Source organism: Chiroxiphia lanceolata, chromosome 4 (genome assembly GCF_009829145.1).
Source record: "Chiroxiphia lanceolata isolate bChiLan1 chromosome 4, bChiLan1.pri, whole genome shotgun sequence".
Taxonomy (NCBI): domain Eukaryota; kingdom Metazoa; phylum Chordata; class Aves; order Passeriformes; family Pipridae; genus Chiroxiphia; species Chiroxiphia lanceolata.
This window is the reverse complement of record NC_045640.1, coordinates 116467-139918: the sequence shown is the minus strand read 5'-3', so window position 1 is coordinate 139918 and position 23452 is coordinate 116467. Positions and strand designations below refer to the sequence as shown.

Below are 23452 nucleotides of genomic sequence, written 5' to 3'. Positions count from 1 at the left end.
ATGGGGACCCTGATACCTTTTGCTGCCCCTCCCGCCTGGCGGGGAAGGGACAGCTGGAAAGACATTCCAATGCCAGCTGGGTTATGGTAAAGGGGCACCTGTGCCAGGAGGTGTGGGCAGGGGGTCTCGAGGGTGGTCCAGGTTGGCAGGGGGTGGAAATCCTTCCTCCCTGCAAGCTTGTTTGGTGTCTCCTCCCGGCAGAACGTGATCCAGGCGGGCGCGGGGGACAGCCCGACCAGCCACTACCGCTCCGTCGTCTACTACCAGCAGCGGCACCAGCGCTGGATGGAGACTCTGAAGGTCTGGGGAGCCCCAGGGGCTGGGGCCCGGGGTGGGATGGGCCTACAACCCCCCCAGACTTTGGCCCTCGCTCCTCCTGCACCGCAGAATCCCACTGCTGCAGGGTCCCTGTCCGGGCTGGCTTTTTGGAGGCAGTCCTTGGTCCCCATGTCAGGGAGAATGGAGATGCTGATGGCATCATGACACGACTCCTGGATGGAGACCCAGAGTGACCAGCAGTGCTGAGTGGGGAGTCCCGAGTATGGGCACGACCAGCCCTGCCCAGCCCCCAGTGCCCCCAGCTCAGCCTCACTGGTTTATTGGGAAGGATGTGGGGCTGGTTTGCAGCAGTGGACAATCCAGCACAGCCCTTGCCCAGGCACAGAGGGGGATTGCCTGGCTGCGGGCTCAGCCTGTGGCCCCCTGCCCTCAGCTGGGCATACATTCCCCCTCAGATCGCTGTTCCCATCGAGGATGTCCACAGGACCCACCTGAGGTTCACCTTCCGCCATCGCTCCTCCAGTGACTGTGAGTGTCCCTTGCTCTAGGCCTTCCTCCATGGACATTCCCGGGGGGGCTGCAGTGGGGGTGGGCTGGGACAGGAGGGTCCCATGGGCCGTCCTTGCCTCGTACCATCGTGGGTCCTCCGAAATCCACGCCGGTGACAGAAGCCGTCACCTAGCCCTGCCTGCCCCAGCCCTGCCTGCCCCCTCCCCGGGTGTCTCTGGCTGCCAGGAGGGCAGGACCCCCCTCAGCACTGCCTTTCCCTACCCGGGGTGTGTCCCCGGTCCCCTCTGACCCCCCTCAGCTCTCCCCTGTTTGTCCCCCCCAGCCAAGGACCGGAGCGAGCGGATTTTCTCCATGGCCTTTGTGAGGCTGATGCGCCCCGACGGCACCACCCTGCGGGACGGGGAGCACGACCTGGTGCTCTACAAGGTATGGGGGGCCACAGAGCCCCTGGAATGGGGGGGCTGCAGGGTGGCAGTGCTCCTGGGGCCAGGGTCCCCATCCCTGCCCCTGCCCACGCTGCCGTGACGGTGGCACACATCCAAAGTCCCCGAGGGTTTCCAGTGCCCCCCTCCCTTCCTCCCTCCTCGTCCTCACTGTCCTTGGTGGTGGGGGCTCCCTGCACGCCGTGTCTCCAGTTCCTGTGCTGCTCCCCTGGAATGACAAGTTTTGTTTGGGAAAAGGTGATTTAAATGTTTGTGACGGGGAGGCAACGTCCCCGTGGTGTGGCTGCGCTTCACCTGATTTCACCAGCCCTGGCACTGCACTCGTTTGCTCCGAGGGAGCAGAGGGAGGGCGTGGGGAGGGAAAGGCACTGTTCATTTGGGAAAAACGCAGTTGGCTCTGATGTGAAGGGACCCAGAAGGCGCTGCCCCCCTCACCTGGTGTCCCCTCCCTGGACTGGGGCCGGCTGTGTCCAGGGGAGTGGGAGGCATAAGCCGGGCCCTGCTGCCCGGGGGAGCTCAGGGCTCTTACCCCACATGCCAGCACTGCTTTGGGGTCTCTCCTTGGCCATGGGGCTCCAATGTCCCTGGGGGATAACCTGACCCCCCCACCCCTGGGCGGCTGCACTGCAGTCCTCCCTGATTTTGGCAACGTGACCGTGTTTTCTCCAGGCAGAGCCATGTCCCTTCCCAGGTCCTGCATCTCTTTGGGATGAGCTGATCTCCTTCCACCTGCTGTGGCAGTTGGGGACAGGGACAGACCATGCTGTTCCTCCCCAAGGCTCCTGCACATTTGAAATCGTTATTGTGTCCCTCCTCCCAGCTTTTTTTTTGGGCAAAAGACCCAAATTCTTTAACCGCTGCTGTGGCCTGCAGCACTGGCTCTGGTCCCTGGCTCTCCAGGGACTGTCCCCTCTGCAGCAGAGCACTGGGCACCTTCAGGACCTGCAAGTGCTGGCTGTGGCAGCAAGATCAAACCCTGCACACCCCTCTCCTGGGACACCACCCCCCCCCTCCCCCCTGGATCCCTGTTCCCCTCGGAGGGCTGTGGCTGCCCTCCCTGAACCGCCACATCCTACCCCACTCCATACTCTCCCCGGCTGACTCCAGCTCTTCCCAGAAGACACTGGGGCTGGATTCTGGGAGTCAGAAGCTATTTCATCTTTTTATCTCTGTTTGCCAGAGGAATGTGAGTGACAGGCTTTTAGCTGGGCTTTTAGCTGCTCAGACCTCTTGATCTCTGGCTGGTCTGAACTCCAGCCAGTTTTCCCTGCGCGGGCTCTGGAAGGAACGCTGGGCTCCCGCATGTTGGCTGCTCACTGTGGGTGTGCTGGAGGGGGAAAGCCAACAGCAAACAGCTCTTTCACCTTCATCTGACCTTCAGCAGGAGGGGTTTCACCCTGCGAGGCAGCAGGCAGGGGAGGATGGATGTTCTGCTGCCATGTGTGAGCTGCAGCCCATCACTGCACGTCTGGCCAGCTCTGGGCATCCCCCACGTCCCAGGGTGGCCAAAGAGCAGAGAAGGGTCATTCAGAGTCACCCCAGTTTGTTCTTCTGGACATAACATCAATTACATTTTCAGCTTAGAGTAGGGGACTCGGAAACAGGCTGGTTTGTGGCTGTGAAGGCCCCAACGTGCTCACGCAGGTGGGAGACATTGGACTGGTGATGGTGATACCGTGAGACTTGCTGTGCCAGATGCCTGGGTGGTGTCCTGATCTGTGGCAGTGTCCTGATCTGTGGCAGTGTCCTGATCTGTGTCATTGTCCTGATCTGTGTCAGTGTTCTGATCTGTGTCACTGTCCTGATCTGTGTCAGTGTCCTGATCTGTGTCATTGTCCTGATCTGTGTCAGTGTCCTGATCCGTGTCGATGTCCTGATCTGTGTCAGTGTCCCGATCTGTGTCATTGTCTTGATCTGTGTCATTGTCCTGATCTGTGTCAGTGTCCCGATCTGTGTCAGTGTCCTGATCTGTGTCAGTGTCCTGATCTGTGTCAGTGTCCTGATCCGTGTCGATGTCCTGATCTGTGTCAGTGTCCCGATCTGTGTCATTGTCTTGATCTGTGTCATTGTCCTGATCTCTGTCAGTGTCCTGATCTGTGTCAGTGTCCCGATCTGTGTCAGTGTCCCGATCTGTGTCATTGTCTTGATCTGTGTCATTGTCCTGATCTGTGTCATTGTCCTGATCTGTGTTGATGTCCTGCTCCATGCTGGTTTCCCACCCTGTGTCAGTGTCCTGCTGTGTGTCCATCCCCAAAGCAGTGCTCAGGTGTGTTTCATTCCCAGATTCAGACTTCTCTGTGTCATCAGCCTCCCCCCACACTTATGCTGCCTGTTCTCGTGTCCTCCTGCGTGGTATGGGCTGGGATTTGGTATCTCTCCAAACCAATTCTCCCAACTGAGCAGGGTCCCCACAGAGCCCCTTAGGGAGCAGCTTTGTGGGATGCTCTGTTGAAATCAATGTTGGGGAGCCAGTTACTCCCAGGAGCCGTCATTACCGCCCATGGATTAGGAAGCTCCCGGGCTGTGCTCCCCAGGGTGACGTCTCCTGTGCCTCGCAGGGTGACAGCAGGAAGCTGGAGGATGCCAGCGCGTACCTGTCCCTGCCCTCCGAGCGGAACCTGTCGGAGTCGAAGCTCCTCTCTGGCTCCTCCTTCCGTGTGAGCGGGGCCGCGTCGGGCTTAACCGTGTCAGCCCGGGACAGCTTCCAAGTCTCCACACTCGTCTGCTCCACGAAGCTGACCCAGAATGGTGAGTCCTGGCTCCCCGTGGTGGGGGTGGCAGGGCTGTGCCCCCTCCCAGGTGGTGTTCCCACCCACTGGACCTTACTTCTCCCAGCGTTTGGCTCTCCAGTGTCCGTTGCACCAGCACAGTGTGCTGAAAACACCAAAAACACTGGGAGAGTGGGAACAGTGAGCACAGTTACTGTTTGGACACAGTCAGAATGACCAAGGCTGTTTCCAAGGGGAGAGGAGCAACAGTGAACAAATTCCCACTTGAATATCACTGTTGGAACCTTCATGACCTTCCTTTGAAATTGATGTGGGAATTGGGGCTCAATGGCTTAAACCCCATTTCTGAGTTAGCCTGGGGGAGTTTCCAGACCAGGGCTGCTCTGCACAGGTCAGGGCAGCCAAGAGTGTTTGTGCCACCTTGGCCCAGACATCTCCCCTTGGCAGAGACTCATGCCCCCTTGCTCAGGGGAAGGATCCGTGCAAATGCCGGGGTCCAGTCCTTCCTGCTGCGAGGCTGGAGGATGGGAATGGCCCATCCCACTCAGGGTGAAGTGCAGTGACACAACGGCCTGGGTGTGGGGGACTCGAGGCACAGAGCACACGGTGACACGTGCCTGCGGGGTCGGGGTCACCGCGGGTCAGCGCAGGGGGCTCGAGGCCAAGGCAGCTCCATTAATTCCCTTCCTGCAGCACAATTTCAGCTCCCACAGCCACGACCTATTTAGCTGAGTTTGTGCTTTTATGGCTCTGGCATCGGGAGCTTTCAGCACTGAGCAGTGGTTGTAGGGGGAGACTGGGAGGTTCCAGCTGCTCCTGGCAGGATTATGGCTGCCCTGGGGAGCGAGGGTGGGACAGGGAACCAGAGGTCACTGAGATTGGGATCTGTTAGTGAAGGTGGGATGAGGAGCCAGGGGTCAGTAACACTGTTGGTGTTGTTGGTCTGTCAGTGACTGTCCCCTTCCTCCTGCCCAGTGAACCTGCTGGGGCTGCTGAAGTGGCGCTCCAAGCCCAGCCTGCTCTGCGGGAACCTCCAGAAGCTGATGAATGTGGATGGAGGGGAGGTCATCAAGGTACAGCCGGGACCTGCCCCCCACCTCCTTTCCTGCTCCTGCACCCACGGCCTCCCCACACCCAGAGCTGGGTCCGGTGCCTCGCTGGGGTCAGCGCTCAAGCCCTCACGGCCCTCTTGTCCCCCCAGTTCCTCCAGGACACACTGGATGCCCTGTTCTCCATCATGATGGAGCACTCGGACACAGATGTCTATGACACACTTGTCTTTGATGCCCTGGTGAGTCCCACGGTGCAGAATGTGGGTCTGAGCCCCCGCCAGTGCAGGGGGTGGGACTGGAGCAATGGGGCTCACTGCTCCGACCAGACCAGCTGTACTCTGAGCCATACAGTGCCTCAGGTTGTTGTCCCACCAACCTGGCACGGGGCAGGGCTGTGGCTGTGGGGGACATTGTCCCTCCAGGGGACAATCCCAGCAGGATACGAGGGCATTTCTCCTACACCAAGACAGGAGTGACCCTGTTGAGGGGACCAGGGAAGGGTGGGGGTCAGGGTGGCTGTTGTGGGACACCCGGGGTTGGTGGTGCTGCAAGTTCTGGCCATGAAGAATCCCTGTGGCCACCTGGGCTTGGGCCCCATGGTGGGCTTTCCACCTCGGGGGTCTGTCTATCCTAACAGGCTGGGCAGGCGTGCAGGGGACTCTGGTGGCCCCAGCAGCTCCCACGAGGGGTCGATGCCACTTTGGCACCCGGCTGTCTCCAGGCATCCCACTGCCCACGCCCAGCTGTGCCTCTGCTGGCTGCCCCCAGGTTTTCATCGTGGGGCTGGTGGCTGACAGGAAGTTCCAGCACTTCAACACAGTCCTGGAGGCCTATATCTGCCAGCACTTCAGTGCCACGCTCGCCTACAAGTGCGTTCCTGGGGGCCATGGCACAGGGAGGGATGGGCTGGGACAGCTGGAATGGGGAGGGGGAAAGGGTTGGGACAGCTGGAATTGGGGGTGGGTGGGCGGGGCTTGGACAGCTGGCATGGGGAGGGATGGGACTGAGACAGTGGGTACAGGGAGGGATGGTGCTGGAATGCTGGAAGCACCATTGGGAGCTGAGCCACGGCTCAGCCAAGGCCATGAAACCTGCTGGTCCCTGGCACACACATCCCATCCTGCAGGAAGCTGCTCTCGGTGCTGACTCAGTACGTGGAGCAGGCGGGGCAGGGACAGCCCTGTGAGCCCCTCCCGCGCACCTTCAAGGCCTTGGAGTACATCTTCAAGTTCGTCGTCCGCTCCCGGCACCTCTTTGCCCAGTAAGTGCTGGCAATGGCTCCCAGTGCTCCCAGTGCCGTGCCCCACTGGAACCTGGTCCCTGGCCATGGGGTCTGCGGGAGGGAGGGAAGGAAGGGGGTCTCTGTGCTGCAGGAATGGTGTCGGTGCTGTCACTCCCAGGGTTGTGGCACTGGCACCTCGATCCACTTGGTGCTGCTGCTGTGGCACCCGGGGTGGCAGCCACTGCTTCTGGCACACGGCTGCCATGCTGCCGTGTCGACTGGTCCCCAGCCATGCTTCTCTATCACTGTGAATCCTCTCCCTGAAGATTCTGGCCATTTTCAGCTCCATCCCCTCCTCTGGCTGCTGCTGGAGTGTTGGTGGTCTGGTGTGGGGGTGGGCAGTGCCATCCATCTCAGGGCAGGAGAGGTCAATCCACTCACTGGGAATCCCAAATGCCCTGTGTGCCCTGCAGTGACTCTGGGGGGTTTCCAATGAGCTTTTGAAATCCTCCCACGATGGAGATAGCAAAATGTCCCGGGCAGCCTGTGCCCCTGAACAGCCAGCACTGCACTGGCAAGGTTAGTGGGATGTGTCCCTGCCCATGGCAGGAGGCTAAAACTGGATGGTTTGTGAAGCCCTTTCCAAACCAAACCCTCCTGTGATGAGCAGTGCAAGGGACTGGGAGCCTCAATGGCTCCCTGTTCCTGCTGAGGACAAAGTCAAAGCCCCACTCCCCTGGCACCTCCAGAGTCTGCGTAGGACCTGGTTTCACTTGTTGCCCGTGGGCACAGGGTTCACATCCCAGTCTGCATGATGGGACAAACAACCCTCCTCTGGGCGGGCGTGGGAGAGGAGGAAAACAGAACATGACCATCAGTGTTACCAGAAAAAGCCAGTGACGTTCCTCTTTCGTTCCACGTACACGACACCGAAAGCCGAAGTGTCCCGAGGGAACGACAGGCAGTGCGGGGGCCCCCCACACACGGGGAGGGCCCCCCACCCATGGTGGGCATGGGCTGGCACTGAGAGCAGCAGGATCACCCCACGTGCAGGGGCCACAGTTGGCAGGCTGCTGTGTTCAGGGGAGCAGGGGCTCTGCGTCCTCTACCCCAAGCCCGGGATGTGTCAGGGTCCCTGATGGTGCTCTGAACCCCACTGGCAGTGAGGAGCTGTGTCGGGGTCCCTGATGGTGCTCTGAACCCCACTGGCAGTGAGGAGCTGTGTCGGGGTCCCTGATGGTGCTCTGAACCCCACTGGCAGTGAGGAGCTGTGTCGGGACCCCGGCACCCCAGGAACCCTCACACCTCACTTTGCCTCGCTCTGTCCTGGCCGTGTGAGCTGCCTTGAGCCCTGCCTGTCCTCTCCACCTCCCCTGCCTGCCCTTCCCAGGGCACCATCCATGGCTCCAGGGCTCTGGGGTGCTACAGCATCACACCCAGCACCTGCCTTTCCCTCGTGTACGAGGACACAGAGCAGATTCCTGGCTTACCGAGCTCCTGGCATAGGAAATTAATTACACGGCACATTTGCAAACAGCCCCGTGAATGAGTTTGCCTGGAACAGAAACATCCCTGAGGACATTTAGCCATTTTATTCAGTTTCCCTTTATCTCAGCAATCTCAACACGCAATAACACGGGGTCCTCAGATCCTCTAAGTGCTCTGAACGTGCTGCAATTTGTACAGTCTGTAATCGACAGGAACTGGGTTGTAATTGGAGTCAGTTGCTGCAGATTGCCGGGTCTGGGATTGTGTGTGCTGCCACTGGAGCTGGACGAGCAGCACCTACAGCTCCTGCGAGGAGTCCAGGGTGCTGTGAGGATGATCGAGGGCCCCAGCCTCCACCTTGGGACACTCCATGTCCCCTCAGGTCCCCCCAGCACCCGTGTGGAGGGAGCTGTGGGCAGTGGGGTGGGTGACGGCGCTGTTGTGACGTGGTCTCCCACTTGCTGCTTCCTCCCTGCTGGTTCCTCTGGCTGCTTCTGCTTTTGGGCCACCACTGAGGGCAGCAAAGCTTTTCCTGCACAGTACTTGCCGTCCCTGCAGGGCTCACCCTGCTCTGCTGTCAGCAGGGTGAGCTGGTGTCACCCCTCCGCAGCCACCTGCAGCTCATGGTCCCCTCGCCTGGCCTCGCACAGCCCCTGGTTCCTGCAGCCAGACCCCACCTCCAGCAGCGCTCGTGGGCTCTGCCAGCCCCACTCATGGGCTCTGCCAGTCCCTCTCCTGTCCCCCAGTGCCCCTGGAAGGACCGACCCCTTGCCCCAGCTCCCAGCAGTCACTGGTGCAGCCAGGGACCCCACAGCTGCTGAGTATCCCCCAGACCTCTCCCACGGGGACATTGCTGGGGTCTCCAAAGGTCATCACAACTGCTGTGCTCTCACTGTGACCTGGGCTGCAGGAGTTCCTGGGCAGGACATCCCTTCCGAGGAACCAGGATATCCCTTCCCAGGAACCTCCCTGACCCTTCCTAAGTGAATCATGCTCAGTGTGGATTTGTTGCAGCCCATGCGGATTTTGAGGCCAGACTGGACAGGGCTTGGATCAACCTGGTCTGGTGGAAGGTGCCCCTGCCCATGCCAGGGGGTGGGACTGGATGGGTTTTGAGGTCCCTTCCAACCCAAACTATTCCATAATTCCAGGATTTCCTTACCTAGCTGGTGGCTGGATAATTACTCCTACCACGTAGCTGACTGTGCTTGGTGTCAGTGACGGGGGAATTACCTCAAACACAGCCTGTTGCAGTGATTGAATTCCTATGATCACACCTCTGCTTTGCAGCTCGGCAGTTTTCCTGCAGTTTCGCACATTCCACAGCTGAATTCCCCCCATTTGGTTCGCTCTGGTCCTGCAGGTCATGGAGGGCAGGGAGGGAGGGCTCAGGAGGCTCCTGCTCAAGTGGGACAGTGCCAACCTTCTCCAAGAGGGATTTGGGGTGCGAAATCACAGAAATTAGGCTTGTCAAAAAAATAAAGTGTTCATGTGAGTGGGTCTGAGTCTGTACTGGGGCAGTGGCTGTGCCAGGACTGTGGCCACGAGGGCTGTGGCTGTGCCGGGGCAGTGACAGTGCCAACACAGTGGCTGTGCCAGGGCTCACCACTAGATCCAGCCATGGCAAATGTTCATGGAAGAGTGTAATTAACTGGGATGGCAGGTGACCCCCGAGCAGAGGCAGGTGGTGCTGGGGAAGGCGTGGGGCTGGTGGCAGCACGGTGGCAGTGCAGTGACAGCACAGTGACTCTGGCCATTGCAGGCTCTACGGGGGGAAGGAGACGGCCCAGTTCCAGCGCTCCTTACAGCGCTTCTTCCTTGCCCTGAACCAGCTGATGGAGTCCCCACTGGAGGGTCCCACACTGCTCTCCCAGGTACAGTGTTGGGAGGTGCTGGGAGGGCTCAGCTCTGCTGTGTGGTGGGACGGAGGGTGCCCAGGCCAGGTGCTGTCTGTGCCCGTGCTGGGGCTGTGCTCACATCAGGGTGACACTGGCTGGGAAGGGGGTCTGGGGAGGACTCCTGGGGTTTATCCCCATCCCAGAGCTGGTCTGGCCCTGTTCTCTGCAGCCAGGATGAGGCTGGCACATGGGGCTGGAGGGAGCAGAGCTGGTGTGGGCGATGGGTCAGGGGTGCTGTGACAGTGGCAGTGAGACCACACTCTGCACCAGTGGTCTCCCAGCTGGAGAGAGGCTCTGCAGGCTGGGGACCCCATCTGCAGATGGGGAGGTGTGGTGGCCCTGGGACAGCTCCTGTGCCTAACTATGTCATGACATTCTTGGATATTCCCATATAAACTGATCTAACTGGAAAAAAAAGGAGTTTGAAGGCCAACAGGACAGTCACCCCCATGGAGCGGAGGGGCTCCTTATCCCCTCTCCTGTCTGAACACGGATCAATACTCCAGTCTTGTAGAATCACAGAATCAGGGAATGGTTTGGGTTGGAAGGGACTTTAAGACTGTTTTGTTCCATCCCTGCCTGAACCCCTGTGGCCGCAGGGGAAGTCGGGCCGTGGGTGCCCTGCCCATGTCTCCTCTCGGTGCTGGGTCAGTGCCGGCAGCTCTCCGGTCTCTCTGCAGGGAGCAGCCCTCAAGTACCTGCCCTCCATTCTCGAGGACGTGTTTGGGATCTTTGACTCCTCTGCACTGGGGTAGGGTCCCTGTCCCTGTCCTGTCCCCCCCCCTTCCCAGCCCTGTGTCATGCTCAGCACCTGCCACAGACACCTCTGTCCCTGTGTCCGACCCAGAGCTGAATGAGGGCAAGTGGAGGGCTCTGGGACTCCTGATGCCCTTCCCAGTGCATCCCAAAAATGGGAGGGGTTTGCTCAGTTTTAGCAGCTGCCTGTGCTGGGGCAGGGGCTGAGCCCAGCCGGGTGTGTTTTGGGAATTAAGGTGGGGTTTGTACGCTGGGTGCCTGCACTGTCTGTGGCTGCCCTCTGGGACCATCCTGCCCCACATGGCTGTGCCCCATGGAGGGGCTCCCCTGCCCAGCAGCCCCATCCTGAGCAGAACCTGGGGGTCCGGGGTTAACCACTCTCCCAACGGCAGGGCCGTGCTGCGGGACTTCGTGGGGAACCTGCCACCCCAGCGCCTGCTGAAGCAGAAGTTGCAGTCCCTGACCCACATCGCCAGCAGCAGAGTCTTCCAGTCCCATGGTGAGAGGGGGCATGAGGGGTCCTGGTGACACAGCCCTTGCTGAGCTCACCTGCGGGCTGTGGCACAGAACGGGGACAATTCCCTGCACAGGGACACCTCCTCTGGCCCATGCCTGTGGTGTCTCCACAGAGGGGGGGCAATTGCCTCATCTTTGTGGCCCCCTCTCCCCCTCAGAGTGCCGGGAACTGGTGCTGCAGGCGGCCCTGCCCATCCTGCAGGAGCTGATCCAGGCAGGTGAGGAGGAGGACGCCTGCATCGAGCTGCTCAGCAGCATCCTGGAGGTGCTGTACCAGGCCCAGAAGGTAACTCAGGAATTATCTGGCCAGTGATCTGACCAAATCCCTCTGCATGGGGTTAAGCACAAATTCCTGACCATGATATAGTCGGAGCTGACCGTAGTCATACAGGGGACTGTGGGTGCTGCCATCCCAGCAGGAACCTGCCCAGGATGGGGCAAAAACCTGCTGGCTTCCACCTCAGCGAGTCTCTAGTGGGTTCTCCTCCATTCCCATGAGTCAGGAAGGGGCTTCCAAGCTCAGGGACTGCACTGACCTGAGGGTGGGGGGACATTGCTGGTGGGGGAACCTCTGCAGAGGTAGGAGGAAGGTAAGGGCGGGGGGGAAGGTGAGGCCAGGGAGGAGGTGAGGGCACGGAGGAAGAAGATGTGGGTGCCTGCCCACCCAAATGTGGCCCGTCCAGGGTGGGCTGGGCGGGTCGGGGCCGTCCCCGCAGGGTCTCAGTCCGGCTCTTGGGGCGCTGTGATTGCAGAGCGCGGAGGAACTGCGAGCACGGGACAAGGACCGCGGGGACGTGGAGCTGGTGAGTGTCCCTCCAGCAGCCTCAGCATGTGGTGGATGGCAGGAAGGGTCCAGGTGACCCTGAGCCTTTGGGAAGGGCTTGTCTACATCTGGCTGTGGTGACAAACCCTGTGTGGTCACCTGAGTCCCCCCGGGTGGGGAATGTCTCTGCATGCCCAGATTTTGGCAGCTGTCCTCCTCTCCCTGTGCTTCCTGGGGCTGCCATCCATCCCTGCCTTCCTGCAGCCACATCGGCCGTGTCCCTGCCCCTGGTGAGCCCGTCATTGTCCCTGCCTGCCAGCCCAGCCCTCCTACAGCCGGGTCGGGTGATGGGACATCGTGTGGCTTCTTCTGGCAGTGCCATTCCCAGCACTTTGGGAACGTGCAGGGCTCAGTGCTTGCAGAACCCTTCCTCTGTTCCTGTCCTTCCCGGCTGCTCTGTGCTCTGGAGTCCCTTTCAGGGACCCCTGGGAGATCACACAGATCTCACACCTGAAGCACAGTGGCTGGTGTTGTGGGAACTGAGGTGAACATTTGCACCGTGTCCTGGGAGGGCGTGGTGGCTGTTTGACCTCCACAGCACCGGGAAGCCAAGGAGCAGGAGGGAAAGCTCAGAAATTGTGGTGAAATGTCTCATTTTGGGCTTACTTTCAAATCTAAAATAGCCTTTGTGAAGAAGGTGGTGGGACTCTCTCAGAGGAGGATTCTGCACTTGCTTCAACCCCATGTGAGCTGAGCCCACCTTTGCTCAGTGCCAATGTGGCCATCCCTGTGACTCCCAGCTGTCCCCAGCTGTTCCCATTGTCCGCAGCCAGGTGACCACTTTGTCAGGAGGTGTATGGGGCTGAGCTGCACAGAGATCCCCAGTCCTGTGTTTACACCAGAGCACATTGCTGTGCTCTGACTCCGACCCCGGATCAGGCCCCGTTCCCATCTTGCCACCCCGATGCCACCAGCCTTTGCATGGGGATCAAATGAGCTGTGCTGTGCCATGCTGTGCCCCGCAGCTGGGATGTGCCCCGCAGCTGGGACATGCCCTGGCATGGCCCTGACACCTCTTACCTTGCAGGTGTGGGTGAAGAAGCACATCCAGGTGATCCTGGAGCGGCTGCTGCACACAGTCACTCGCAGGGTGATCGTCCTGGACCGGGAGAACCCACTGAGGGTGAGTCTCACTGCGCCGTGGCCACACCACTTCCCTTTGGGCCGTGTGGGAGAGGAATGAGGTGTTGCTGGTTTGGGGGTCTGGTGCAGGTGACTGGCACTGCTCCTTGCTGGCTCTGCCAGTGGTACCCAGTGGGATGGGGCTGGATGCCAGGGATGTGCCCAGTGGAATGCAGGGGAAAGCAGGAGCCATGCTGGGAGCAGGGCTGCAGCAGGGTGTGTTGGGCTGGGGCTGGATGTATGGGGGTGTACCACAGTGAGATAAAGTAGGAAACCAGAGCTGTGACGGAAGCAGGAGCAGCAGGGGCATTGGGAAGAGTGATCAGGGGTCAGAGGAAGCCCATTTTGGAAGCAATGAGGGGTTTGGGCTGCATTCTCTGAAAAACAAGTAACTGGACCTGGTGAACCATCACAGTTTTACACGCTGAGAACATGTGTGAGGAACGTGCCAGGACACATGGGAGGGGAAGCAGGTCAGAGCACATGGAGCAGCTGCACTGGGAGTGATGGGAGGGATGGGACAGAGCTGGGGCCAGTGGGGGCTCAGGAGCTCCAATGGAGACGTGGTGACAGACCCAGGCGCTGTGCTGGGTCATGGGGTGTGTGAAGAGCCTGTGTTTTGGGAGCCCAGAGAAGGGAATTGCCATGCTGTGCCGTGCCACGCTCCGTACCATGCTGGGAGAGGTGTGGGCATCCAGAGGGGCAGCTCTGCCACCGGGGCTGTGCCCAGATCTCAGCTGGGCTGTGCCCAGATCTCGGCACCGGGGTGCGATGCAGCCGTGACTCAGGCAGGAGGTACACACAGGGTCGCACTGGCTTCCACCCTGCTTTCCACCCTCGTTCCCAGGCTGTGTGACTCAAGGCCTGGGGCAGCCAGAGCCAAAAGCACCGTGGGGGCTGTGCCGAGCAGTGATGGGGTGAGGGGTGATGGGGGGGCTGCAGGGACGGGTCCTTTGGCTGTGCCGCGCTCCTGCCGCTCGCTCGGGGCTCCTCAAGTGCCGTCTGGTAGCTCTCCCAGCACTGTCCATGGTTCCTGTGCCACTGCCACAGCCCCTGCCCTCAGTCAGGGATCCCAGACCGTCAGCCCAAGCAGCTCCAGTGGCTGGGAATGGCCAAGGGGACTGGAGATCCATGTGCCCACACCAGGACAGTGCTCATCCATCCTGTTGCTGCTGGGCAAGAAGGGAGTTGCACCTCAGGGTCACTGTCCTGGCTGCAGCCCCTTGAGTACAAAGGGGGTCCCCAGCACCAGGGGTGGGGTTTGACACCGGACCATCTCCTCCACGTGTGTGTCTCCTGCTTTGGGGTGCTGCAGTGTGGGCACCAACTGGAGAGCGGTGGCCAAACCTGCCCACCCTCCACTCCCCTCTGTGGCTGCAGCAGCTGCTTGCCATGGCCAGGGGTGCTCGGTACTTTTGGAGGACATCAGGAGATGTCCCCTTCCCCAAGGGCAGTGGCCCCACTGGGAAAGCCACGACTGCTCCTGCTACATGGAGGTAGCAGGCCCTGGCAGGCTCCCAGATGCTGAGGTGGGCACCCAGGTGCCTTGGGCTTTGAGGAGCTCTCACCAGTGGCTCCACAGTGGTGGAAGGTGGTCGGAAATCAGCACAACCTGGGGAGCACTGACTGCTGCATTTTTGGGATATGTCAGACACCCACCGCTGCTCCCTGCCCCTTGTTAAACCAACACTGAGTTTCCCCTCTCGTGGCAGCCCCAGAGAGGCTGGAGTATTTGAGCTGCTCGTTCCTGTTTCCCTGTCATCAGCACCTCTTCCCTACCCATGGGACCCCTGCCCAGCCCACCCTTCCACACAGGGATTTTGGAGACAGGTCTCCTCTCCAGGCCAGGGTCCCACAGAGACTGTTTTCCACCGCCTCTGACCAGTGGAAATCCTCAGTGCTCCCGGTTAACCTGCAGGCAGCAATAGGGGGTGGGCCAGCAGGCCCCTCTGTAGAGTGCAGGGACAGGCACTGGTTTGAGCTGGGGCAGGCTTGGAGGCATGGGGACTGCCAGGGGCCCTGGGGGAGCCTCAAGTAGAGGGGAGTCCAGGGGAACAGCTGCTGCCCCCTCCTCATCCTCGTCCTCCTCCAGAACAGAAGAGCACAGGCAGGAGAGGATGTAACAAAAATAGCGTCTCTGTGGAATTTATTGAATTCTCCTTAAATACAACCACCGCTCCCCTCCACACCCGGGCTCCCGCGTTGAACGGAATGGTTAAAAATAGAAAAGCTGGTGCTACCCAAACCCTACCGTAGGAGGGAGGGAGGAGAGGTGGGCAGGGGGTCAGTGCTGGGACGGTGCCCCTGCTCCGGGCTCGCCGGGCACCGCGGTCACAGGAACCAGAAGCATTTGCGCCGGGATTTCTTCACGTCCAACTTCACCGGCAGCTTTGGCGCCGGTGACAGCTCCTGCCTGGGCGGTGAGGTGGTGCCCGCCGCCCCCGTGGCCGTCGGGGGGGGGCTCGGCCCGGCGTCGCCCTCGATGTGGCTCAGCACCCGCTGGAAGCGGCCCTCCTGCTGCCGGAAATCGTGCTCCACGCTGCGGCCAGCGGGGCGAGGGGACGGCGTCAGAGGGGATCGCCTGCTGTGGCACCCCAGCTTCCACAGTCCCCCCACCTGCTGTGGCACCCCAGCTTCCACAGTCCCCCCACCTGCTGTGGCACCCCAGCTTCCACAGTCCCCCCATCTGCCACCGCCCCCCAGCTTCCACAGTCTCCCCACCCGCCACGGACCCCCAGCGTGCAACAGCCCCCCATTTGCCTCAGAGCTGTGCCCTGCTGCCTGCCTGCCCCTGGCACCCCAAACACAGCCCTTGGGGAGCTCAGTGTCCCCCAACACAGCCCTTGGGCAGCTCAGATCTCCCCAAAAGTCCCCAGGGAACTCATCTACTGAGGGCATGTCCCCCAGAGCTGAGCCCCCTTGCACTTCTGGGACAGTACAGGGGCATGGCCAGACTTCCCAGGGTCACTGTGCACCCCTGTGAGGGGCTGTCCTGCTGCATGTGCCTTCAGACAGCCCCTGCCCACCACACTCACCCCTGTGGGCTGTGGGGGGGTCTGGGCCCAGATCCCTCCCAAACAGCCACCCCATCCTTCCTGCAGCCATGGGGTCCGTGCCCAGCATGTGGCACCTCATGGCTGTGCCAGAGCATCCCAGGCTACCTTCTGCCAGAGGGACAGACCTGTATCAGCCTGACTTGGTGGCAGGAGGGGTCTTTTGGGGTGGATCCCCCTCAGCTGCCCACCTGCCACCATCCTGCTCCTCCATCCTCTGTATCCAGCCTGGTGCTGATGTGGGGGGGCGAGCCTGGGGTCTGTGGGACCCCCGGTTAGCAATGAGTCCCCTGGAGAGGGGCTGCATGTCCCTGGGGCCAGGGCAGCTTCGGCATCACGAGGTGGCATGAGCATGCAAGGGCTCTGCTGCTGCTTGTCACACGGCTGTCGTGGCGGGAATTAGGGTGCCCCAGGTCTGGGTGGATGAGGGGGCCTGTGCCCCCACCACAGCCTTCAGGTTTCCTTGCAGTGCTGGAGCCCTCAGTGTCCCCACAGCCCCCAGTGTCCCTTCAGCCCTGGCTGTCCCCCCAGCCCTGGCTGTCCCCACAGCCCCCGGTATCACCACAGCTCCCAGTGTTCCCACAGGCCTTGATATCCCTCCAGCCTTCTCTGTCTCTGCAGCCCCTGTTGTTCCCACAGCCCTCAATGTCCCTCCAGCCCCCAGTGTCCCCAGAGCCCCTGGTGTCCCTGCAGCACCCTGTGGTGCGGGCTGGCTGCTGGCAGCAACGTGCCACGATGTTCCCTCACAGGCAAAACATTTCAGTCTCCTCACACCAGCCATGTCCCATCGGATCAACGAGGTGCTGTGGTGTGTGCTGGGAACACACGTGGCACAGCACACGGGGAGTGCCCCAGGAGCCCCCCTGGCACTCTAACACCTCTCGTCACCTCCTGTCACCTCCCCTTGCGAGGACACAGAGGGTCCCCAGCCATTTCCAGGAAAAAATGGCAAGGGGCGCCGGTGGCCCCAGAGCAGGGGGCAGCACAGGGAGGGACCTTGACTCCCCAGCACTGACACAGGAAAGGGTCAGCACTGCTGGGGGGGTGTTCGGCTGGTGCATTGCCCTGAGGTGGGACGGGGCAGGCAGATCTGACCCTGCCACGGGCCATCCCTGGGGTCTGGTGCCAGAGGTGCTCCCTCTACTCCCCCACCCCATGTCCCACCAGAGCCTCTCCTCATCCTGCAGGCAGCAGCAAAGCCCACTGTGAGTCCCCAGCGGGAGCCTGGCCATTCCAGGGATCCACCTCCCCCATATGTGACATCTGTGGCACTGCCATGCCACGTGGAGACAGGCTCGTCAGGCCCAATTAGTGCTGAAGTGCCCCATGAGCTACAGCAGGGGAGTGTGGGAAAAGTGTGGAGAGCAAGAACACTGAGGCAGCACCACTGTGCACAGGGGCACGAGGGGTCTGGAGACAGGCACCCCCAGCCCTGAAGTGCACCAGGGAAGGGGCACAGTGCTCACAAAGCACAGCAGGGCTGTGGCACACTCGTGCACCACAGAGCAGGGCTTGGCAGCAGCTCTGTGCACCACATCCCACCCATCCCAGCACCCAGAGTCAGCCTAATTAACAGCAAAATGAGAACACACCTGGCCATCCACCCACACTGCAGAGGGGACAGCCAGAAGGACACAAAGGGGTGCCTGGAAGGGCAGAAGGCTTGAGCGAATTCCCAGTTCCTCCAGGAATGGGGCCTGAGAGAGCAGGGAGGGCATGAGATGCCTTTCCCCACAGACCAAATGGGCTCTGAGGAGAGAGGGCAGCAGAGGACGGGGATTCCACACCCCGATCCAAAGCCAGCACTGGGAAGCAGAGACAAAGACCCTGTGTTCCCAAACAGCAGCGAGGGGCAGGAATCCATCTGCAGCATCTGTGTGGAGCTGGCACAGAGACAACGGGATGCAGCCTGGACTCGAGTGAGCCCACGCACCAGCCGCTGGTGAGGCTTCCCCAATAGATTGCCATTACAGGAGATAAATGCTCTGCCATCCTGCCAGAGCAGTCTCCTTCCAGCTGCTGCTCCTCCATGGAGATCACCCTTGCTGCTCCTGGGAGCGGGAGCTGCTCCCCACAGGGATAAAGGGACAGATCCAGGCCGAGTGACAGCCAAGACACCCAAGGGTGCTCCGTACATGGTGCCCCCCAACACCGGGACAGGGGGTGCAGGCTCACAGACCCCCCTCTCTCACCTCACAGAGGAGTCAGGGGGTGCAGGGGCACAGGACCCCCAGGAGCATGCGGAGCCAGGGCTGCCCTCACCTGTAGATGATACAGGCACAGTCCCGGCAGGTCCCGCAGTTGGCGATGTCCTGCCCGGTCCGGTACGAGTGTCGCCTGGGACAGAGATGTGCCATGAGCCCAGAGACTGGCCTGGGTCTGCCCGTGCCCCCCGCTGTCCCCAGCCCCTCATGTGCCTCTGAGCTCCTACCCCAGGAGCCAGGACTCTCCTCCCTGGATCCCAGTCCCTCTCCTCCCACGCGATCCCATTTAATGCCAGGCCAAGCACGGTTCCTCTCAGCTTTACAGATTTCTCTGATGGGAACAAACCAGAGCCAGGCCCAGCAGCAGTCCCAAACTCTTCCCTCTGTCTGTGCCCTCCCATTCCCAACCCCATCTTCATCCCAGGGGTCCCCACGCCCGCAGCCCCCAGGTGACCACACGTGTCCCCACACCCGGTGCCCCAGGGGGAGCGCTGTGTCTGTGCGGGAGCACGGGTACACGGCAGTGCCCTGGCAGATGGGCACAGGAGATGCTCCAGACTCATCTCCAGCCTACGCTAGACTTGCAATTTATCTCTTCTTGATGCTTTTGTACCAGAGCATCCTCCTCCCCCTCCGGGAAGGTGCACAGGACTCGGATTAAGCTGATGCGTGCCCAGGCTCAGCTCATGCTGCCACATCCTCCTGCCGCTCCACAGAAGGAGTCTGCACCCTCCATGTCTCTGCTGCTGGTGCCAGACCCCATCCCCGAGGCACCCTAATCCCAGGGGCTGTGCCGGGGACCCCCTGCACCCCAGCACTGCTGGTGGGTGCTTCCTGCTGGTCCCTGGCTCCCTCTGCTCTCAGAGCTGTAAGAAACAGCCCCTGTGAAATGTTGTTGGTCCCCTTGGGACCCCACCTCTGTGTCTCCATTGCCCCCTCAGGGCTGTGGAAGGGGGGACAGCTGAGAGAACACCCTGATGTCCCACATAGATGTCACATTTTCCCATTGAAATCTTCCTCCTGTTACTTGACCTTGACCACGGTTGTTCTCAGCCCTCGGAAACTGGGTCTGTTAATGCACCAAATTATACATTGCAATGGGGATTATTCTATCAGCACCCAAATTAGATCATGAGACCTTTTATATATATATATGGTACGTATGTGTGTGTGTGCCTGCGGCTCTGACGTTTACAACAGCACCTCTCTGCTGGGAGAGCTCACCCTGGGATGGTGTTTGGTGTTTAAATATATATGGTGTGTATGTGTGTGTGTGCCCATGGGCACCTTTGCCAGGACGGTTCACTCTGGGATGGTGTTTGGTGCAGGATGTTGCCAGCAGTCGGTGCCTTGACTTGGCCAGGACGTGTCAGGGCTGGTGGCCCCACTCCAGTGCACAGTAGGCACCTGGGATCTGACCCATAGCAAATGAGGCCATGCTGTTCCACAGCATAAGGACACCAGGATAATGTTTTATGTGATTTCCTGTCCCGTTCCATGTGTCTCTGGGTATCTTGTTTGCTCACTTCACTGTAACAGTATATGGAGCCAAGGCCTTAATTAAGCTGTCCTGGCTGCACCTGCCTCAGTGGGTGCCAGACTGAGACCCCCAGGGGTCCCTCCCCACGGGCAGTGCTCCAGGGGTGGCACGGAGACAGCATTCCCTGCACTTCACTCACATCCAACACTGGCTTAATCTGATTGAACAAATGGATCTCTGTGCTGCCCCAGTGGGAGCTGACAATCTTGGGCATCAGGAACAAGCCCCAGAGGTTTTACAGGAGGGTGCTGGGACTGGCACCTCCTGGGAGGTTGGTTGCCCTTGTGTGAGATGAGTTTGGAGGGTCTCAGCTGGGGACCATCATGGACTGACCACCTTGAGCCATTTGGCAAATCTGCCTGGGAGGCCAAGGAATGCTGGCCCGGGGGGAGACCTTGCCCAAGAGAGTAGATCCTGGGCAGGCCAGATGGGGGTGCTGGGCACCTCCCCTGGACACAGACACACCCATCATGAGGGCACCAGCCCCTGGATTTGTGCTGAAGGTACCTCCATGGAGGGGCTGGAAGTAGGTGAGAGCTCAGGGTGGCTGCACATGTGGCATGGCAGGGACATGTCCCCCACTGAGCCAGCCGTTGGGATGTCACATCCCAGATCCCTGTTCCCAGTGACCAATGGGCAAGTCAGCTGCACCAGATCTGGGCTGGGGTCCAGCATCCCCTCGTCCCCCAGGCCTGCACCCCCTGCGCCCATCCTTGGGCACGGGGAGGGCCCCGCAGGCGTGAGCAGAACGCGCTGGGGAGGGCAAAACCTCACACTGAGACACGGGGCTGTGTGTGTGTGGACAGCAGCTCTGAGCTTCTCAGAGGGAAACATGTCCAGGAGGCAGCAGCACCCAAATCTGGACACATCCCCTGTTCTCCATCCCCAGCCCCCAAGGGACATTGTCTCCCTGGTCCCTCGCTCCATCCCCGTCTGCTCACCCGTCCCGCTGCGCCTCCTTCTTCTCCAGGTCCTGGATGACGTCCAGCAGCACCCTGATGGTTTGTTGGCTGGTCTCCAGCACCCCTTCCAGGGACTGCAGCTGGGAATGCAGGTCTCCCTGCTCCCCGGGCCGCCAGGGGCCCTCTCCCTGAGTTGTCTGGGCGTCCTCGTCCCTCGCTGGTGGTCCCACCGGTCCCTTGGCCACCACCACCAGCTGCAGTAGGTCCTGGACATGGTGCAGTGTCTCCGGTTGCTCAGCAGCGAGGCAGGGCTGCCCATGCTGGGGGGGCTCTGGTGCCCACCCTGCTGTTTGTGTCCCCATACTGGGGCCCTGTGGGACTGGGGGCAGCAGCTCCCCGTGTCCCTCGGGTCCTGCCCGGCCATGCCCGGGCTCAGCAGCGTGGAGCCGGCTGCAGGTGTTGAGCACAGCTGGTGTCTTCTCCGGCGCAGCGGCGGCAGCAGAGCTGTGCCAGCCCGGCACTGGTGGGATGGGGGCTGGCGAGGCGCAGCAGGGCCCCCCCCATGGCGAGCCGCAGAGCTGGTGGTGGGGTGGAGGGGGGTCCCGGGGGGGGTTGCCCTGAGGTGGCTGGCGGAGGCCATGGGTGTCCGTGGCGGGGCCGGGCTGCCGGCGGTGCGGGGAGGGCTGGGGTGGTGGGCGGCCGCAGGGCAGGGTCCGCTCTGAGTCGCTCCGGCCAAGCCCCCGCTGCTCAGCGGGAGGTCGGGGCTGGCCACAGGGTACGGAGGCCGGGCGTGGGGTGACCCCGTGGCCACCTCGTGGGCTCCCGCGGAGCTGGGCACAGGCGGGGGGCGGCGGGCAGGGCTCAGGGGCGCAGCGGGCAGCGGGGCACCCAGCTGTGCCGCGGTAAGGGGGAGGGGGGTCCCTGGGCGGTGGCAGTGGTAGGGGGCACACCGTGGCTTGCTGGGCGAGAGCCACGGTGCGGTCATGTGTGGGGAGGTTGCCGGGGGCCCGCGGGGGCACAGCCCAGCTGGTCGTGGTGGGCACGGCCACCCCAGGGCACCGGGCACTCGCCACGGTGGGCAGTACCGCATCCCCTGTCACATCGCAGACGCTCCTGCTGCGGGGCTGGGGAGCTGGGAAGGGCTTCTGGAGGCTGGGGGAGGTCTGGATGGCCGTGCTCATGCACGCCTTCCTGGGCATGGGCAGCGTCAGCGAGCCCGGCTGTGCCTGGGGCCAGCTGCGCCGCGAGGCACGGAGAGCCGCCGGCTCAGGGGCATCCCTGGGGGGCGGCGAGGCACGTGGGGTGTTGGGGCCGGGGGTGGCCGCGGGCCCAGGCGGGGGGCTGCCCGCCTGCCCTGAGCCGCCCTCCACCAGGTCCTTGAAGCGGACCTGCTGCGTGCGGTTGCGCCGGCGCTTGAGGCGGCTCTCGATGTCGGGCGAGTCGCGGTTGAGCAGCACCGAGCGCACCGTCATGGCTTTCTCCTGGCTGCCCTCGCCGGCGGGGGCCGGGCCAGGCACGGGCTCACGGCTGACCATGGCTCAGGGCCGCGGGGCCGGGGGGCTGCGGTGGGGCGCGGGGGGCCGAGCGCCGATGGCCGGAGCCCTGGGCTACACCCGTCCCCAGAGCTGTTGGAGCAGTGGGCAGCCTCATCCCGCGCTGCCACAGAGAGGGGATGCTGGGCGGGAGGCGGGCGAGGGGCCGCGGGACATGCTGCCCACTGCCCGGCCCTACAGCCCCCGGCACGCCGCCCCGACGGCCCTGCCCGGCACCGCAGCTCCCCGCCGGCGCCCGCAGCCCATCGTCCCGCGGCGGCTGCCCGGGCTCAGGGCCGCCCGCATTGGGCCCGGTGCCGGCCGTGCCTGCCCACGGCTCCTGGGCTCTGGACCTGCGGGGACAGAGAGAGGTGCGTCAGCCCTGGCCACACCACCACAGCCCCCGAGGACACGAGTGTCCCCGCAGAGCCGCCAGCCTCTCCCGCCTCAGCTCCCTCCCAGCCCACCATCACCAAACGCGAAGAGACAGACTTTGATCTGCGGCGCTGCCTCCTCAGCACAAAGGGAGAAGGGAAAAGAAACCCCTTTAGCATAAACACGTTCCGAGTTCACAGCTCAAATCAAGCAGAAGCAGCTGTTAAAAATAGCTCTGCCTCGCCGGGGCTGGTGCCTCGTGCGTGGGGCGGCAGTGGGAGGGCAGGCACAGGACAGGGTGGGGGGCACGGGGCTCCCGTGAGGGACGGACAGACACAGGGCACCTACTGCACGTGGGACACCCACCACACACAGGCACCAGCTCTGCATGGGCTGGAAAGGGCGTGGGGCACCTATCCAGCATGCGACGTGGCTGGAGTGGGCATGGGGCATCCTGCACTGGGCTTGGCCAGATTGGCAGAGGGGACCCGTCGTGTGTGGGGCGTGGCCAGATGGGCACAGGGACCTGTCACGTGTGGAGCATGGCCAGATGGGCACTGGTGGTGCTGGCTGGGCTGCAGGTGTGGGGGGCCAGCTCCGTGGGTAGGGGTGAGACTGTGGCTTGGGGAAACTGAGCCACTTCAGGCATGTGAGAATCAGCAGGAGAGAGAACCTTCAGTGAGACTGTGGAATATCCCCGACACCAGCATTGCTTCCCAGGCAGCACAGGGTCAGGACCTGGGGGCACAGCGGGGATTGCACCCAGCCGTATCCCCATCCCTGCCATCCTTCCTGCACTGCTCTGCAGGGCTCCTCCTCCACACACCTGCCAGGCAAAACCCTTTGCAGCCCCATCTGGATGTACCCCCAGCACCCAGCCCCATGCCCAGCTGGCTCTGCCTCTGCCCATTGGGTTGCCTGCAGCTGCCCCAGCCCATCACACTGCCTGGGCACATGGAGCACAGGGCACACTGGGAGCCCTGCTGGGATGTCCCAGGGTGCAGGGGA

General features: G+C 61.9%; 2 protein-coding genes across 3 annotated transcripts in view; one reads left to right on the top strand and one right to left on the bottom strand.

The window, feature by feature from the left end:
• The window catches only part of LOC116786174 (dedicator of cytokinesis protein 2-like), a 50470-nt gene that overhangs the window by 8055 nt on the left and 18963 nt on the right, over positions 1-23452 (top strand). For both annotated transcript variants that reach the window (XM_032686559.1, XM_032686558.1), the window contains exons 15-28: positions 202-300; positions 735-807; positions 1112-1215; positions 3791-3980; positions 4937-5034; positions 5163-5252; positions 5782-5882; positions 6140-6274; positions 9486-9597; positions 10302-10372; positions 10770-10876; positions 11052-11179; positions 11646-11696; positions 12744-12839. In XM_032686559.1, the coding sequence (XP_032542450.1) occupies positions 202-300; positions 735-807; positions 1112-1215; positions 3791-3980; positions 4937-5034; positions 5163-5252; positions 5782-5882; positions 6140-6274; positions 9486-9597; positions 10302-10372; positions 10770-10876; positions 11052-11179; positions 11646-11696; positions 12744-12839 (1455 nt within the window). The remainder of the gene's footprint in view (positions 1-201; positions 301-734; positions 808-1111; positions 1216-3790; positions 3981-4936; positions 5035-5162; positions 5253-5781; positions 5883-6139; positions 6275-9485; positions 9598-10301; positions 10373-10769; positions 10877-11051; positions 11180-11645; positions 11697-12743; positions 12840-23452) is intronic.
• LOC116786175 (INSYN2B protein-like) lies at positions 14968-22311 on the bottom strand. Its single transcript, XM_032686560.1, has 3 exons — positions 20577-22311; positions 18154-18228; positions 14968-15377 (listed from the first exon to the last, which is right to left on the bottom strand). Exons 1-3 carry the CDS (start codon positions 22070-22072, stop codon positions 15170-15172), a joined length of 1779 nt encoding a protein of 592 aa, XP_032542451.1. The 5' UTR covers positions 22073-22311; the 3' UTR covers positions 14968-15169.

Coding starts and splice junctions, on each gene's coding strand:
- LOC116786175 (XM_032686560.1), bottom strand. CDS start 22,072: ATGGTCAGCCGTGAGCCCGTGCCTGGCCCGGCCCCCGCCGGCGAGGGC. Junction 18,229..20,576: donor AAGGAGGCGCAGCGGGACGG/GTGAGCAGACGG, acceptor TCTCTGTCCCAG/GCGACACTCGTACCGGACCG. Junction 15,378..18,153: donor TGTGCCTGTATCATCTACAG/GTGAGGGCAGCC, acceptor CGCTGGCCGCAG/CGTGGAGCACGATTTCCGGC.